The sequence below is a fragment of the Dasypus novemcinctus genome, chromosome 10 (assembly GCF_030445035.2).
Source record: "Dasypus novemcinctus isolate mDasNov1 chromosome 10, mDasNov1.1.hap2, whole genome shotgun sequence".
NCBI classification, from domain to species: domain Eukaryota; kingdom Metazoa; phylum Chordata; class Mammalia; order Cingulata; family Dasypodidae; genus Dasypus; species Dasypus novemcinctus.
Window position 1 is genome coordinate 103959972 of NC_080682.1, and position 13234 is coordinate 103973205.

General features: G+C 42.9%; 1 protein-coding gene and 1 non-coding gene across 8 annotated transcripts in view; both read right to left on the reverse strand.

The window, feature by feature from the left end:
- FAM168A (family with sequence similarity 168 member A) overlaps window positions 1-13234 on the reverse strand; it is a 224506-nt gene that overhangs the window by 18163 nt on the left and 193109 nt on the right. For 5 of the 7 annotated variants that reach the window (XM_058305928.1, XM_058305922.1, XM_058305923.2 and 2 more), the window contains 2 exons: window positions 8944-9024; window positions 4035-4061 (listed from right to left, as the gene is read on the reverse strand). In XM_058305928.1, coding sequence (XP_058161911.1) covers window positions 4035-4061; window positions 8944-9024 — 108 coding nt within the window. The remainder of the gene's footprint in view (window positions 1-4034; window positions 4062-8943; window positions 9025-13234) is intronic. The other 2 variants (XM_058305926.1, XM_058305925.2) reach the window with 1 other exon arrangement.
- LOC111764319 (U6 spliceosomal RNA) lies at window positions 1675-1780 on the reverse strand. Its single transcript, XR_002796957.1, has one exon. It is a non-coding gene; the product is annotated as a U6 spliceosomal RNA (small nuclear RNA).

A 13234-nucleotide genomic window follows, 5' to 3' on the forward strand; every position in this document is an offset into this window, starting at 1 on the left:
TGGCAGAAGAAATGGAGACCTGGCAGAACTACCAGGCAGAGTCCAGGGCCTTTGCAGGACATCAAGACTTTGTCCTGCAGATAATGCAGGAGGAGTCAATTTTAAACAATCCTCTTGGTTTTCTTTTCCCTGGGGAGGAGGATTAATAAAGGATCCAATTATTGTTGAAAAATCTTATCAAGGTGTCTTTCAAATTTAGAACCTGCCACTCCAAGTGGCTGGAAAGTCCCTGGCCAACAAAAACAATTCCCTAAAGTGTTAAGTCAGACTGAGCAAGCCCATACTCTCAAGACCCCATGGGAACTCCACCAGGGGGCAAGAGGCCTGAATTTGGCTGCAAGGAATTTGGAGAATTTGGAGGTCCCATTCCATTCCAAATTTCCCCTAAGTCTTTACCATACTTTACCATAATTTTCAGCATAAGCCAAAAGTCTGACATTAGCCTGAAGGACTGTGTGACAATTAAAGTAAGTAAAAATTAACCAAAGAGTGACTGAAGCTTACAGTGTACTCAGCACTGAGGGGAGCGCCCAGGTGGACGGGAACACATGTGGGTCACAGTCACTGCACACAAGCTACTTAGGGTCTAGCTGGGGATGCAACACAGCCACACGCCAACCAGGGAGTGAACAAGACAGCATTACAGATGGTAAAACAAAGTTCCAGATCAACCAGGGAAGAGGCAAGTGCAACTGTGCCTTTGACTGCTACTTTCCCAACTGATCAAGTGAATTAAACTATAAGTTTCTGGAAAATAAGTGGGGGTACTTTCTTCAGGTTTCATTATAAAGAAAACAAATATTAGCATATTTACATAATTAGATAAATATGAAGGCCAAAAACAAAACAACAAACATTAGCTGTCAACTTGACCTCATTTAGTTGACCACATGATCTTCCTCCTTCAGGTACAGGTCTAAAGTAACCCCTTCTGTTGGTGGTAACAATTCAAAGCTAGGTTGTGCGATAAAGACAATTCCAGTGGAGGCTTTTTGAGGCACGGTAATATTGGAGGTGATATTGCTCTTGGGTGCCACAAAGATACCACACCTCCTAGAAAGGTTTTAAACTGGGTGGTGGTTAAATACAAATGTATGCACATATAAAACATTATTTAGCTGTACATTTAAGATCATTGCATTTTATGTACACATGCCATCCTCAATTTTAAACAGAAAGAAAGAACCCTTGGCAGTGAAGGGCCATGGGCCCAGTCACAGCATGTGGCCCACATCCAGGTGCTGGGTTGTTCACTTCCCCAGATACGGGGCCCTCACGCCCTCTGACACTTGAACAATCCGTTAAGCACACTTACAAGGAGGAGAGGCAGCAAGGGACCATCATCCTGAACAACGCACTGAGTCAGGAAACCTGATGTTCTACCTTGGGCTCTGCTACTTATTAGCTGTGGGACCTTGGGCAAGTCACTGAATCTTTCTAAGCTTCAGTTTTGTTGCCTCATAAAAATGGCAGTAGTAATCACCCGCTGTTTACTTCACAGTACTGACATAAAAGATCCAAAATCAAATGTCATCCAGTCTTATAGCTCCTAATTCTGGTATCTTTCCCCACTCTTCCATGCCCAGAGTTGCCGATAGCTCTAATTTAAGTTCTCATCATCTCTCACCTGAACTGCAACTGTTCCTTTACTGTTCTATTCATTTTTCTTTTTAAAAAAATATGGAATGCTTCATGAATTTGTGTATCATCCTTGAACAGGGGCCATGCTAATAATCTTCTTTGTATTGTTCCAGTTTTACAACATGTGCTGCTGAAGCAAATGCTCTTCTTGTTTTTTTTTTTTTATTTTAATTTTAAAGAGCCTTTTTAAAAAAAAGATTTATTTATTTATTTCCTCCTCTTCCCTTCCTCCCACCCTGCTGTTTTTGCTGTCTATGTTGTCTTCTCTTCTCATTTTCTTTCTTTAAGATCACTGGGATTTGATCCTGGAGACCTCCAACCAGGAGAGAGGTTCCCTGTCAACTGCACCACCTCAGTTCCTGGTCTCTGCTGCACTTCACCTTGACGCTCCCCTTGTCTTTCTTCTAATCATCATCTTGCTGCATGACTCACTTGCGCAGGGCACTGGCTCACCACGAGGGCACTTGCGTGGGCCCCGGCTTGCTGCATGGGCACGCTTTTTCTTCTTCTTTTATACCAGGAGGCCCCAGGGATCAAACCTGGGTCCTCCCATATGGTAGGCAGAAGCTCTATCTCCTGAGCCACATTCACTTCCCTCTACTTGTTTTTAAACGTGCACTTTCCAATCTGTCCTCCAGCTTGACCTAGTCAGAATGATATTTCTAAGACCTAAACCTAGTCACAAAATCTTTCTTAAAACCTTTCCATGGTTCTACACTGAATTCCTTGTAAGGCGTTCAAGCCCCCCACAACCTCGTCCTCTCTATACTCTTATCATTGTTCTCACTCTCCGACCCTACATTATAACCATACAAACTGTTCATCAGTCCCAGAATATGCCAAGGAGCTTCATGTCGCCAGGTTTTCTGTTCATGATGCTCACACTTTCTGGCATGTCCTTCCTCATCTTCTACCTGGCAAACACTTATTAAGCTGTTAATCAGTCGTAGCCGAAGGTATGCCTCTGCTCTGAAGTCGTTTCTTCTCTCCATCCCCTACCAGAGCTCCCTCATGCGTCCCTCACAGGTGACTTGGACAGATCTTGTGATCCTAATAAGCCTCCATACTTGCTGCCTTGTTTCCCCCACTCAACTCAACCACAAGCTCCCTGAGAACGGAGACCTTGTCTTCTTGGCCTTTGGATCTTCAGAGGATGAGCTTAGGACCTACTACAGAACAAGGAATGAAGTAAAGAGCTCCACACAAATTCTTCATGCACTTCCATTTCAGATTCTGTAACTGGAAGGGTGAGGAAGCCTAAGAGCTTCTCTTACTCTTCAAGGAATTTTCTGTCAAAGTGCATATATTTTCTAAGACAAACAAAAAAGTCTCCCTATAGATGGTAAGAGTAACAGGTCTGTGGCTAACAAAATTGAAATAATAAAATTATAGGAAGACAGAGTGTTAGCATTTAAAGGAATATCAGAGATCATCTGAAATAAAACATTTAATCTTATAAACGATGGTCTGGAGACATTAGCAAATTGCCCAAGATCACACAGCTCACAGCAGTGTAAGGGGGAATTTCACAGCTCATCTCCTGAAAGATGCGCCACACACAAATTCAATTTCCAATATCCAAATAATTCAAGATTATAAGTTGATAAAGAGTACAGAGATTTTATAAAAACATTGTCCTGAGCAGCCCAGGTGAGGGTGGTGAGTGTGGTAATTCTTTCCCATGGTCCCTTCCTGTCTATGACAAAAAGGACCTAGTCAAGTTACACTGCTGGGACCCTCACAGGTGCCCAGAAGTTCCCGTGGTGCTTTGGGCCTGGAGTCCACACTGCCCAGAGAATCCAGCTCTGGTCCCTGTTTCATTAGCACACTTGGCCCCCACCTCTTACCATCCAGGAAAATGCCCTGAAAATGAGCCCAGAACTCAAGATTTGGGCCAAGGAGAACAGACTGCATCTAAAGTCAACCAGGTCTTCAAACATGTCAGACTGCCAATGGAGGTGGAAATCTGATCCTGGGGCAGACTGTTTTTTGGGTTCTTTTAAGTATAATCTAATATGTACTCCCCTACAGTGGCTACCACAAAGCCAAGAGAAGAGCCACATATAGGTCCAGGAATTTTGTCCATTTGTTTTTTAATTCAGCAGCCAGGTTAAGGTAAAATAGTGACTCCAGAGGTGAGGAGGGAGAGAGACGCCTTTTAGTGCCATGATCCTTCACTGCTGCCTAGGGGAACAGTTCATGTGTGTCTCCAACCCATGATTTTGCACCATCAGACATGTTCCTGCATGCTTTAGGAACTGATACTGAGCCACCTGCGGGGAGCCCAAGCCTAGGGGATGGGATTTGGGGAGGAGAGGAGAGGTAATCTACCATTGTTACAAGATAGCACATTCATAGGCCATAATACAGATGAGGAAAAATAGCTCTCCTACCATAAGCTGAATGCAGGAACTGAAATTCTGTTGGATAGAAATGTTAGTTGAAATTACCACTAAGAATTTGTTCAAAGATTGGTACATACTGCAGCAATATAAACAGACTGTCTTGAGATAGCAGTTTTCCCTGGGCTGCACAAGAAACAGTGAATCCAGAGGGTGCAAACAGCCCCCAATCCTGGAGGGGGGTGACAGACTTGCCATCCAGGAAAGCCCATTCACTGAGGAGGGCCACCTCCCTGGATATTATGGTAACTTTCAAGCAGCTGACCCAGAAGCTGTCTGAATGTGGACAAGCCCAACTTCCTGCTCTTTGCTTCTCCACGATAAGAATGATTTTCAATTCTCTCAAGTACTGCAGATGGGCTTTATACATGACAAACCTTTGTGTGTTAGAGGCTGTGAAGGTTCAGGAATAAAATCACAATCTTTTACCTCTGAAGAGCTGCTGCTTTATAGCTGTGCAACTCTGGACAAGTTATTTAGCCTCTTGAAGCAAAACTGGAGGCAGGAACCTCTAATTCACAAGGCTGAGGTGGAAATTAAAGAACATCTGTAACATGTCTTACACAGTGCCCAGACAAGGCAGGGAGGTTCCTTTCCCCTGCCCTTCCCTAGTTTGTCAAATGCAAAATGGAGATTATATAATATTTGTACTCTACAGTGATGCTATGAAATCAAGTGAGACATCAGATGAACTAGCTAGTTGAAAATTCAAGAAACTGTAAACAGATTTCTTATGAGGAGGTATTTTGCTTTTATCTGTATTAGTTATCCTGTTAATCCTTCTCACTCATTTTTAAGTCAGACTGCCATTAATGATACACCCTTTGGTCTCCAGATTCTGAAAACCAAGTCTCAGTTGGCCCCTGCCTCCTGCAGGGCTAAATAGTTCTTAAATACGATCCCTGAAGTCATTAAGAGCTTGGAAAAAAGCTCCAAGTACCCACACTGCTTTCAGAACAAATTAAAAGAGTCAAACGTTTTCCTGCATCCTGGACAGATGTCATCTGAGGTACTCAGAACTGCTCAAAAATAGCTCTCTTTCTAAAGCAACTTCTTGGTCTTCTGAAGCAGCTTAGAGAAATTTAAACCTGGAAGCCTGCCTCCTTTGGAGGTTTCTACCCTGCAGGTACCTCTCAGAAGCACAAATGGGCTAGTTTTGGCAGGAGACTGAGTATAACCTACACTGTCCTCTCTGACCTTGAGCCAGCTCCTCTATGGCAGGGGTTCCCTCACTGCAAGGAGAGACCAGGTGAATGTAGAGGCCAGCATCCCAAAGAGAAAACAGATCCAGCTCTGTGTGTGTGTTTTGCCTTTATAACTCAAAAGGGAAAGGGACCTGCCCAAGATCACATGAAAATCAATGGCAATGTTAGTGCTACAAATCAGGTCTTCCAACTCCCAGTTTAGGGCCACTACAATGTGTTAACAATTGCCTCTCCTGTGGATTTTGTTAGTTTCTAAGAAAATGGTCTGGGTTAACTTGGTGGTAGTTTAGTGACTTTCTAAAACATAAAATGGGGTTCCGGAACCCCAGTTAGATGTGGGCTGATTTTTTGTTTTAGAATTAAAATTTAATGACTACTTTACACATGCCAGGAGCTTTCAGGTTCCTATATTTTTGCAGTATCAGGCTCCTCTAGTCTGTGCTTCCTTCCTTCTCTAGCCTAGTTGCTGTAGTCCAACATCTCAATCTCTGACCAAATCTCTCAACTATAATGTAGTAATTAGGTGTACATGTGGGCTCAGTGGCAGGGAGCCTGGATATCCATCTCTAAGCCAGTTACCTAACTTCTTTAAGGTTTTGTTTTCCTATATGGGAAGTGGGAACAACTGCAGTACTGACCTCAAAGGTTTGTTGTGATATAAAACAAATATATCCAAAAAGAGCATAAAATGGTGCTTGGCACAAAGGAACCATTCAGTAAATATTAGCTATTTATTCCCCTTGTATCTTTCTAGCCAAATTTGAATCCTGAAACAATCCTACAATCTATCGCCAGAAGAGCTGAATATGATGAGAAAATTGCCCAGTACTGGGGATTAGACCTATGACAAATTCATGGTCTCAACCTTCAGCTGGCCTCCAATGTTACATGGCAGTGTCATCTTTTGGTGGTTTCCTTTCCCACTCCTTCCAGTGTGGCTTATTCCACACCTTCATCTCTCTCCTTAAGAGCCCTCCCTCTTATCCCTGCTTACCTCAAAATAAGGACATTAGTAAAGAACTCCTCACTTTATACCAAGCAACTTAATCTATATCTGTCCACATGAGACCTTCTGTTCAGTCTGAAAGGAAGAGCTGCTTTCTTCCTGTGTGAGACATCCTACCTCGACCAGCCACTCAGCTCTCCAAATAAGGAAGAGAACTGAGCTCTGGGCTTCCCACCGTACCTCAGCCTTCTTGAGGGCCCCGCTCCATCTGGCCTCCCTTCCCCTGCATTTCTGACCTCTCCTCTCTGCTTGATCTTTCTCAAGTGGAGAAATGACTACTTATTTAATCATGCCCACATCCCAAAAAACCCTCTTTTAACCCCACATTTCCATCTAGTCAATGCCCTCTTGTTCTCCTTTCCCTTGTACCTAAGCTTCTTGCAAGAGTAGTCTATATCTGCTAAATCTACTTTTTCACACCCTAATTAACCCAATCTGGTTTCCAGCATCACCACCTGGCTGATATTGCTTCCAATGAGGTCACTGATGGCCTCTAGACTATGAAAACAATGAATTTTCTTCATTCCTGAACTTACTTTACCTTCTGCAGTAGCTTCCCTTATTTTATTTTAGATTGGATAGTTTACAACATCAATCCACAGATCTCACAGCGTTTAGATTTAAATAATTTATGTTCCCTGACAAACTTGATAATCAAAATCACCATAGGTTTTAAGATAGAACTTACTAAATTTGATAAGTTTATTATGATTTATTAGAATTTTATTAGAATTTCTATAGTTTTTTTTAAATTGTGCTTCCTATTACAGATTTTTTTGGGTAGTATTTTCTGTTTTATGGATTAAAGTGAATATAAAATAAAGTATCAATTCTGAGCTAGCTACTGCTTTTTAGCCCATGTGTCACTGCTCCCCTCACAGGTCTTTGAGGCAGCAACTGCAGCTTCTTCAAACTTGAATCACTGAAAGTATCTTCCATAGTGCCTCAGGCATAACAAGGTCATAATCCATGTCTGTGGAATGAGACATCTATGGAAGCACTTTAGAGGTTACTTTCACTTATTTGTATAAAAAAGTTCTTGTTTGCTAAAAGAGGGAGCTGTCTGATAACTTTTGTGTGTGTTTATATACTGTGATTATAATATAATTCCTACTGTAGAGATGGGGCAATTGCGGTTCAGAGGTCAGATGACTTCAAGGTTGCTCATCCAGGAAATGACAGAATCAGGACTCAAATCTAGGGGTTCTGACATAGCCCATGTGCTTCTTTCCTTTAAACGTCCAGAAGAAAGAACACGGCTGTAGGATGAGTAGTGGATTGGCACAGAAAAGCATGGGACAAAGAGGCAGGAGACTTGCCAAGGGCCCTAGTTCATATGCTATTGAGAGGCAAAATACTGTTTCTGTCAGGATCTCCGCTGCCAAGAGAAAGGATGAAACTGGAGGATCTCTAAGGCCCTTTCAAGCTTTCTAACTCTACAAAAATTACTAAATTAGAGAAAGGAGGTATAATCAAGGCCTTTTCAGATCTGGCCCTTGCACATCTATAGTTCAGCTTCATCTAGCCTCAGCCCTCACATTTGATGCTTCAGTCATTCCACTACTTCTAGGTACCCAACAGTGTCATGACCTCATATCTCCATGCCTCTGCCCATCCCTACTCTGCCTAGAACGGCTAAGGAGAGTGTGCTTAAAATAATTCCTCCTCCTCCCTCAAATCTCCCTTGCTAGCCCCTCTGTGAAGTTTCCTTTACCCTTTCACTCCCAGGCAGACTGTAATTCCCTCCTCTGTCTCCTCTCCTTTTATACATATTTCTTTTACAAAATTTATCCCACTGTACTACAATGAATTTATTTATATGCCAAGTTCCAAAATGGATGGTAAGTTTCTTTGGGCAAAGATAGCATCCTTCCATTTTTTCTATTCCAATGTGGAGAATATTCAACAGATAATAAATACTTGTTGAGTAAATGAAGACGAACTCACACGTAACCATCTACATCCCTGAGGTAGGTAGTTATATTCCTCAGGGAGGGGAGGTGACTTGCCCAGAGCCTCACAACCAGTGAGGTGAATAATCAGGATGCGAACCCAGGCCTTTCTAACTGCAGAGCCCATCTTCTTTTTCCTGTCCCTCGAGTTTTAAAAGCATGGGCTGAGCAGGGGAGTTAAGATTAGTGGGAAGACCTCTATACTGCTCCTGGCCCAAGGTAGAAGAACTCTTTTAAGGTTTTCAAACCTATTTCAAACTCTTTCTGAAGACTGTTGGTCCTTTTTTATTTTTGAAAAAAAGTAGTTCACTTCAGTTCGAAAGGGAGTTCTTTACCAAACACTGGTGGCAAGTCTCTCACTCTCTTCCAAATCCACACCCAGGGAACATGCTATTTATGTGTTTGTATGTATATGGATGTTTCCCAATGGCAGCCTCAGGGGAAACTGAGCAAAGAATGGATTTGGACATTCTGTGAGATAAGCATGTTTTGGACATTTCAGCGGAAGAGAGATGAGGCAGCCTGAAGTCCCAAGGAGAATGGAGAAGACTCTATTCCCACCCCCACCCTGAGGCTGATTTGCCTCAGTTCCCAGAGGGGACTCCTGGGACAATCAGGCCTAGACAGACTGAGTTCAGAGCAATTAAAGATAGGAAAAAGTGAGCAATTGGGTTTATTTTTCCAAATGGAGCTCCATCTCCCCCCCCCCCCCATTGCTGCCCCCACTTTCTCCTTACCTGGAGCATAACTGGGACTATTGGTGGGATACAGACTGGGATTGTAAGCAGGGGCCGCTGCCGGGTAGGCTGTGGGGTAACCTATAAAGAGACAGGTAAAGCCTCATTTAGTTGAGCAAGAAGAAAAGCACATTTCTGAGTAAAGAGGATCCAAGCCTCAGGCTTGGCCTTCAGCCTCTTCATGGGCTATTTCAGACAATATATGTGATCAGCTTTCAGCTTCTCAGAGGAAAATCCACCAGTCCCACAACCCAACATGTGCAGATTTTTAATCTATTTTTAAAAAGTTGTACAAGAAATCTATGTCTATATGTTCACTGTAAAAAATGCAAACAATATAGAAATGTACATGGTAAAAAGTGTTGTTTCCTTTGGCCTCCCTGCCGCAACACTACTTTCCATCCCAGAAGTAACACCATTAACAGTTTGGTATCTATCCTTCCAGACAGTTTTCATGCATTTTTATACATAGATTTTCAGTGGTGTAAAGGTAAGTGTTTAACAATTGGCTCAAGGAGGTAAAGGAAAGCTCTGCTTTGTAGTAGTGTTTGCCAATTTCCTTGGTGTAATCCTCCCACCGTTACTAATTTCAAGCTTTCAATATCACTGAATGAAGAGTTGGGGAGGGATGCTCACAATCGGCTCTAGAGAGCTAACCCATGTCAGCTCCAGTCTCTCACTGCTTATTACATAGAGTTTTACATCCTACTCTTTTCACTTTAACATTATAAGAATTTTCCCGGGAAGTGGACTTGGCCCAGTGGTTAGGGCATCCGTCTACCACATGGGAGGTCAGTGGTTCAAACTCTGGGCCTCCTTGACCCCTGTGGAGCTGGCCCATGCGCAGTGCTGATGCGCACAAGGAGTGCCCTGCCACGCAGGGGTGTCCCCACGTAGGGGAGCCCCACATGCAAGGAAGTACAGCCTGCCCAGGAATGGTGCCGCTCACACAGACAGCTGACACAACAAGATGATGCAATAAAAAGAAACAGATTCCCACGCGGCTAACAACAACAGAAGTGGACAAAGAAGAACATGCAGCGAATAGACACAGAGAACAGGCAACCGGGAGGGGAAGGGGACAGAAATAAATAAATAAATCTTAAAAAAAAAAAAGGAATTTTCCCATATAATTACATATTCTTCAAAAACTTTTTTAAAAGACATTATTTTTAATGTCTTTATTCTATTATGTAGCTATAACAAGTAATTTAATCATTATTCTGTTTTTATACATTTAGGTTGTTTGCATTTTTCATTATTATAAATAAAGCTATGAGAATAATCTTCTAAATAAATCTTTGGCTGCATCTCTATTTATTTAGGAAAGAGTTCAAGAAATAAGATTTTGAGGTCAGGGAAACGGACTTTGGCCCAGTGGTTAGGGCGTCCGTCTACTACATGGGAGGTCCGCGGTTCAAGCCCCGGGCCTCCTTGACCCGTGTGGAGCTGGCCCATGCGCAGTGCTGATGCGCGCAAGGAGTGCTGTGCTACACAGGGGTGTCCCCCGCGTAGGGGAGCCCCACGCACAAGGAGTGCACCCATAAGGAGAGCCGCCCAGCGCGAAGGAGGGAGCAGCCTGCCGAGGAATGGCGCCACCCACACTTCCCGTGCCGCTGACGACAACAGACAGAGAAACAAGACGCAGCAAAAAGATACAGAAAACAGACAACCGGGGGAGGGGAGGGGAATTAAATAAAATAAAATAAAATCTTAAAAAAAAAAAAGATTTTGAGGTCAAAGGGTAGGGTTATTTTAAAAGTTTATCATCCAACAAATATCTGAGTACTATGTACCAGACACTAGTCTAGGGATTTACATCAGTGAATAAAACAAAGATCACTGCCCTTGTGGAACTTTCATTCTAAGGGGATGGAAGAAGGCAGATAGTAAACAGTTAATATTAACAAAGCCTTTTCTCCCAGTCCTTGAATGTGGAAAGCCAGTGTTCAACCACTGAGCTAAAACAGGCTCCCCTAACAAGGTCTTAAGTGCTACAGAAAAGAGAAAAGGGTATCAGGACTGCAGAGAGTTGGGGAGAGGGCACTGCAGTAATAAATAGGGTGATCAGGGTAAGACATAGTTGAGAAGGTAAGATTTTTGCAAAGACTTGAAGGAAATGATAGCATTAACCAAATGGCTAAAAGAATAGTGTTTCAGACAGTGCAAGAGAAATGGCCAGTGGAAGGCCCTAAGTTGGGAGCATACTAGGCATATTCAAGGAACGGCAAAGTGGTGCAAGAGAGAGAGACTGCAGTAGTAGAGGAAATCAGAGACATAAAAAGTTCATGTAGGGGGAAGAGGATTTGGCTCAATAGATAAGAGTGTCCCCCTACCACATGGGAGGTCCAAGGTTCAAACCCAGGGCCTTCTGACCTGTGTGGTGAAGCTGGCCCATGAGCAGTGCTGATGCGTACAAGACGTGCCTTGCCACGCAGGGGTGTCCCCTGCGTAGGGGAGCCCCACATACAAGAAGTGAGCCCTGTAAGGCAAAAAAAAGTACAAGACGTGCCTTGCCACGCAGGGGTGTCCCCTGCGTAGGGGAGCCCCACATACAAGAAGTGAGCCCTGTAAGGCAAAAAAAGTGCAGCCTATCCAGGAATGGTTCCACATAGAGAGAGCTGATGCAGCAAGATGATGCAACAAAAAGACACACAGATTCCTGGTGCCGCTGATAAGAATACAAGCGGACATAGAAGAACACACAGCGAATGGAGAGAGAGAGCAGACAACTGGGGGGAGAGGGGAAGAGAGAACAATAACATAAGTAAATAAATCTTTAAAAAAAAGTTTATGTTCATGTAGGGCCTCACAGGCTATTTTACTCTGGGTAAAATGAGAAACCATAGCAGGGTTTTGAGCAGAGGAATGTGATATGACTTATGTCAGATCTGACTGCTGTGTTAAAAACACATAAGGGGGCAAGGTTTGCAAGTTATGAGGCTATTGCTAATTCCTGGCCATAGGGAAGGGGGCTCAGATCAGAGCAAAAGCAGTGAAGATTACGAGAAGTGACACGCTGAGAGTCTTCACATACTTTGCCACGCTGCACCATAAAGACTGTACTAACTTTACTTTCGCTAGCAGTGTTTAAGTGGCTGTATCATTGCTTCCTGTTTTTTTATTTTTTATGATTTAAAAAAAATGTTTTAAAGGAGGCACCAGGGATTGAACCCAGGACCTCATTCATGGGAAGAAGGCGCTCAACCGCTAAGTTACAATCTGCTCCCCAATGAGAATTAGTTTTATGGTTTTTCTTTTGTCTGTCTGTCTGTTTTTAGGAGGTACTGGGGGTGGAACCTGGACTTTGTGTATGGGAAGCAGGAGCTCAAGCACTTGAGCTACATCTACTCTCCTAACGCTTATTTTTTTGACTGACAAGCTGACTTTAAGAATCAAAGATTAAATCCCTAAAACCCTAAAAGCTTTTTTGGGAATTGTTAATGTTGGAGTTTTAATAACGTATCTTTGTTAATATGCTTTCACCTAAATCCTTTCTGATTCCCAAGAGTCTTCATTTCTCTTTATTCCAATCATTCTTATTTCAGAACTGAGGTAGTCAAGTTGTCTCTTAATTAGCAATACAGAGGTCTGCCATTTCTCAAAAAGAATGGCGGTTTAAAACTGTATACATCAAAGAAAAACATGTCATTAAATAGAATCCTTTCCTATGAGTGTAAACCCATTGTAAATAGGACCTTTTGATGAAGCTCCTTCAGTTAAGGTGCCCCACCTGATTCAGGATGGGTCTTGGTCCTATTACTGGAGCCCTTTATAAACAGAATGATTACAGAGTGAGAGAAAGCCACAGAAGCAAGAAGCTAAAATAAACAAACCCAGATGAGAAGAGAGAGACCGGCAGTTGCTGCCTTGTGCCCCACCGTGTCGCAGAGGAGTCAAGGATTGTCAGCATCAGTCTCTGGGAAGAAAGCATCGCCTTGATGATGCCTTGATTTGGGCATTTTCTGGGACTCTAACTGTAAGCAAAGAAATTCCCATTGTTTAAGCTGAACCATTTCATGGTATCTGCTTTGAGCAGCCTAGGTTAAAACACGGGTTGTTACGAGCGGTTTAAAAACAAAACAAATCCAACAGGATCACTGGTCACTAACTAATGAAGGAGAGACAGATAAGCAAACAATTAAGAGTCTAACCTGGAAAGTGTCATGGCAGGCATACAGAGTAGGCAGGAGGGGGTCCTTCACCAACTGTCATTTATTTAATACCTAAATAATTATTGTGTGCTAGGGATTATGCTGGACAGGCGACCTTGGATACAGACAAAGAAGAG